Here is a 4,848-nt window from a genome sequence, read left to right on the forward strand (position 1 = left end):
AGTGTCAAAAAGTGGGGCCCATTTTCATAAAAAGTGGGACCCACCCCCACGAGGGGGGCCGCCTTACTTGAAGAGGCGGGCTTGACCTTGACTTGCTGTTTATGTGGTCAACGTCATAACAAAAGGGAAAAAATAACGTAACTAAATTGTTTTTATATCAATCAGTTCCTAATAATCACATACGAACTATAGAAAATTAGGGGTAATTATAATTTACGTACAAAATATTTCACCACAAAATATTTTAAGTTAATAAATATTATACAAAAAGTTTGATTAGTATTATAAATTAGTATATACCATCTAAAATCACTAACACTATTACTTTTTCTTATTTTTCTCTAAAATTATGCCCTAAAATCATAATACTCCCTCCGTCCCCGATTAAGAGTCATACTTGTATTTCTGCACTCGTTTTATAAAAATGATAGTAATAAATAGTCACACTTGATTTTTTCACATTAATTTTATATTTCATGGATTTTTTCACGTTAGAAACTTCCATTGATGTAATTTTGTATAAATCATTTTTTCAAAAAAATGATTTTTATAGTTTAAGAATAAAAAAATAGCTCTTCTATTGCATAAATATTCTAAAGTACTCCCTCCGTCCCACAAAGATTGTCCCACTTTGATCGGGCACGAGTTTTAAGAAATGTAATAGAAAGTGAGTTGAAAAAGTAAGTGGAATGTGGATCCTACTTTTATATATTATTTTTATAATAAAATGTGAGTAGGAATGAGTTAGTGGAATATGAGGTCCACTACAAAAAATGGTAAAAAGTGAACTGGGACAAACTTTGTGGGACGGACTGAAATGGAAAAATGGGACAATCTTTATGGGACGGAGAGAGTATTATATGATTAGTAAAATCAATTTTAATGTGATGCCCTTTATTACAAAATAATTGGAATAGAAAATAACACTTTGATGTAATAAATACTCCATCTGTCCCATTAAATATGCAACGTTTGCTTTTTGGCACGAGATTTTAGGTAGTGTTGTTTTGTAAGTTAATGAAGAGAGAGTAAAGTAAGAGAGAAGAAAAAGTAGAGAGAGTATTGTTTCCATTTATAGAAACGTTTCATTTTTAATGGGACAGACCAAAAAGGAAAACATTTCATTTTTAATGGGACAGATGAAGTATGTTATTATTAGTAAAATTGGTGCTATGCTATAAAAATTTTAATCACTAATTACTTTTCTCATCCTTCATTTTTTACGCGTGGCTTTTTATATTGCTCACATTCGAGCTATTTTCGTGTCGTTTGTATTGAACATCCTGAATAAATTTTTTAGTGGCAGTTTGACCCCATCATTAAATTACTGGCTCCACTACTACTGATGATAGTACGATTAAAAAAAAGTTAAAAAGTTCACCAGTAATGGCACTACCTTGTTTACCAGTAAATAAGGTTAAATATTGTGGAATAACTTTTGCTCGTGTAAAGCAAGCGGTCACATGTCGCTAATTAACTAATGATTGATCTACTCTTCTTTTTTACATTCTACGCGATAAGGTTTTCTTCTTTTTCAATAAGAATAATACTGTTGCAAATTATAATTATTTTTAATTTTTTGCCTTATCAGAAATACAAACAAGTATCAACCCATGTGTTGGTTTTTTGTTGCCACTCATTTTGTGGCTCTCTCACTTCCACTGTCTATCTCTTGCAATCATTCTCTCTCTCTCTTACCCAAAACCTACCGAAGCCGAATAAATTCTTCAAATTTCAGTTGATGATTTTGCAGAAATACTAATCATCCGCCGTTTCCTTTAACTGTCTTTTCTCCCTTCCCTCTTTATTCTATTATAGGATCATTCAGTAGAAGTTTTTTTGTGATTTCTTTGACTTTGACAAAAATAGAGGGGATTGAAGGACAAAAATCTGCAGAGTTTTTTCTCTTTTTTCAACACAGAAAATGATTGAAGAGTGTTGACTTAGAGCTCCAGCCGCGTTGAAAAGATATGATCTGATTATCAGTTGTTAAGTAAGAATGTGAACAGAATTTGTTGCTTCAAGGTGATGTTTTTCCCAATGGCGCACGTGAATTCATGATCTGGGGACTCTCAAATCTCGATCTTGGTTTTCGCTAGAAGACAAAAATAGAAGGGCGAGTTTGTCTGAATCTTGATGGAAGAAGCTAAGGCGCAGAAGCAGATAAAGAAGCAGCTAACGGCGAAAAGGGATGATTCAGCTCTGCATTCCGCTGCGAGAGAGGGGAATCTGGAGGTGGTGGTTGAGATCATCAATGGCTGCGGCGGCGAAGGAGAGGAGCTCAGTGAGCTGCTGTCGAAGCAGAACCAGTCCGGTGAGACGGCCCTCTACGCGGCGGCGGAGTGCGGCCACGTTGAGCTGGTTGAGGAGATGATCAAGTACTATGATGCCGCCTTTGCAACCTTGAAAGCCAAGAATGGTTTTGATGCGTTTCATATTGCTGCCAAATTGGGCAAATTAGGTAACCATCCCATTCATTTTTTGCTACCTTCTAATTGGCCTTTGATCATTGGTTTTTGCTATGATTTCTTAACATAAAAGTATTCACATGTGTCTTTGTTGTACGCCCTCCCCAAATAAGTTTTATGTACATTTGACAGTAAAACTTGCCTTGTAATAAGTGCTGAATTTCTGAATTCTAAAAAATTGACTTGATATCCGAGGTTGAGAGCAGTTATTTAGAGCCAGACGATCACATCCGAACTTAATTTTTGAGATACTACCTAAAAGGCCTTATAATGATTGAGTTAGGATAGCCTTTATATATTGCCTACAACTTTTATTTTTTTTCGATGTGAGATGTGATTTGCACCCCAACACTCAATAGAGTGTATGATTCTAAGATTGAATAAATTCTTGCAGGAGTGTTGAAGGTTCTGATGGAGGCGGATCCTCAGCTATTGGCAACGGTGGACCAATCGAACACGACAGCGTTGCATACAGCGGCGGCTCAAGGGCACGTTGAGGTGGTGAATTTCCTGTTGGAGAGTAACAGCAGTCTTGCTACAATAGCAAGAAACAATGGGAAAACGGCACTGCATTCTTCAGCAAGATACGGCCACACCGAGGTGGTGAAGGCCATCCTAGGCAAAGAAGCCGGAATCGCAAAGTGGCAAGACAAGAAGGGGCAGACGGCCCTCCACATGGCGGTCAAGGGCACAAGCACTGATGTGGTTGATCAACTCATCTCCGCAGATTCTGCTATTCTATCAGTGCAGGATACCCAGGGCAATACCGCATTGCACATAGCTACAAGAAAGGCTAGACTACAGGTATGTATAATTCTTTCATTCATTCATATTTTCCTCTGCTTTCATGAATTCTGAATTGAATCACATTGCTTTTGTTGGGTTGCAAACCACATCCCGCATCGGAAAATTAGTAAACGTTGCAAGTAGTAATATGTACAAAAGCTATTCAACTGCATTAGCTCAAAGCAGACAATATCATACTAATATGAGTTTTTCTCCAGATTCTGGAGACTCTGCTTAAATACACAGAGCTGAACAAAGAAGCCATAAACAAAACAGGGGAGACGGCGTTGGACACGGCCGAGAAAACGGGGAACTCGGGTGTGGTGAGCCTCCTCCAGCAATCGGGCGTGAAGTGTGCCAAGTCCCTGTCGCCGCCTAGCACCGCGGCCCGACAGCTGAAGCAAACAGTGAGCGACATCAAGCACGAGGTCCACGACCAGCTCCAGCACACCCGCCAGACGCGCAGGCGCGTGCGTGGCATCGCCAAGCGCCTGGGCAAGATGCAGTCGGAGGGCCTCAACAACGCCATCACCTCCACCACCGTGGTGGCGGTGCTCATTGCCACGGTGGCATTCGCGGCCATCTTCACCCTCCCGGGGCAGTACGCGGACGACAAGGATCACGTGCCCCCGGGGCTGTCCCTGGGGGAGGCGAACATAGCGCCGAACGTGGAGTTCACGATCTTCCTGATATTCGACTCGCTGGCGCTGTTCATATCGCTGGCGGTGGTGGTGGTGCAGACGTCGGTGGTGGTGGTGGAGAGGCGGGCGAAGAAGCAGATGATGGCGGTGATCAACAAGCTCATGTGGCTGGCGTGCACGTTCGTGTCGGTGGCGTTTCTGGCGCTGTGTTATATAATTGTTGGGGAGGAGGAGAGGTGGCTGGCGGTGGGGGTTACGGTGATTGGGAGTTTGATCATGGCGACCACGCTGGGGACATTGTGCTATTGGGTGGTGATGCATAGGATTGAGGCATCCAACCTTAGGAGGTCGGCTAGGAATAGCCGGTCGCAGTCGTGGTCGGTGTCGGTCATGTCGGACTCCGACGCAGCGGAGGAAGCTTGCAACAAGCTCTATGCTCTCTGATTCTTCACTGTGTATATATATATATTAGTATGTCTGATTGCTTGCCTTGCCTCTCTCTAGAGGGGATAAGAATATATATATGGCTTTTTTTGCTTGCTTGATGGCTCATCGCATGCATTTTGTAGCTACAAGATCTTGTTATCTGTTTTGTAGGAGTATAAATTTAAGAAAGATTGTTGGCTGAACTTTGTCACACACTCTATACTGCCTATCCACCTCAAAGTTGGAATCAGTTGACTCACTTAATTGTGAAAAGCTACAAATATGACATGTGTTATATCGTGTTTGTAAATAAGGATATTTATTAATACCCCCTGGAGCTGCCCAAGGTTTATCGAATCGGCGGTTAAAACCAAAACCATAACTGCCGGTTATGATTTCGAACTGAAACTCGAGAAATATTCCGAACCGAAACCGTGAATTTTAGAACCGTGGTTCGGTTCAGGTTCCAAATTTTTCGAACCGAAACCGTGACCGAACCGCCGGTTTCAGACGATTCCGAACCGCCG

At 41.3% G+C, this 4,848-nt stretch overlaps 1 protein-coding gene across 1 annotated transcript; it reads left to right on the forward strand.

Annotated features, from left to right (window-relative positions):
• Positions 1–1,622: 1,622 nt before the first annotated feature.
• LOC125200892 (ankyrin repeat-containing protein At5g02620-like) lies at positions 1,623–4,524 on the forward strand. The gene is made up of 3 exons (XM_048098715.2): positions 1,623–2,461; positions 2,863–3,272; positions 3,473–4,524. The coding sequence occupies exons 1-3, from the start codon at positions 2,137–2,139 to the stop codon at positions 4,337–4,339; spliced, it is 1,602 nt and encodes a 533-aa protein (XP_047954672.1). The 5' UTR covers positions 1,623–2,136; the 3' UTR covers positions 4,340–4,524.
• The last annotated feature ends 324 nt before the right edge of the window (positions 4,525–4,848 follow it).

The sequence above is a fragment of the Salvia hispanica genome, chromosome 2 (assembly GCF_029641045.1).
Source record: "Salvia hispanica isolate PSC_SH4W2 chromosome 2, Shi_PSC_v1, whole genome shotgun sequence".
Classification (NCBI taxonomy): Eukaryota; Viridiplantae; Streptophyta; class Magnoliopsida; order Lamiales; family Lamiaceae; genus Salvia; species Salvia hispanica.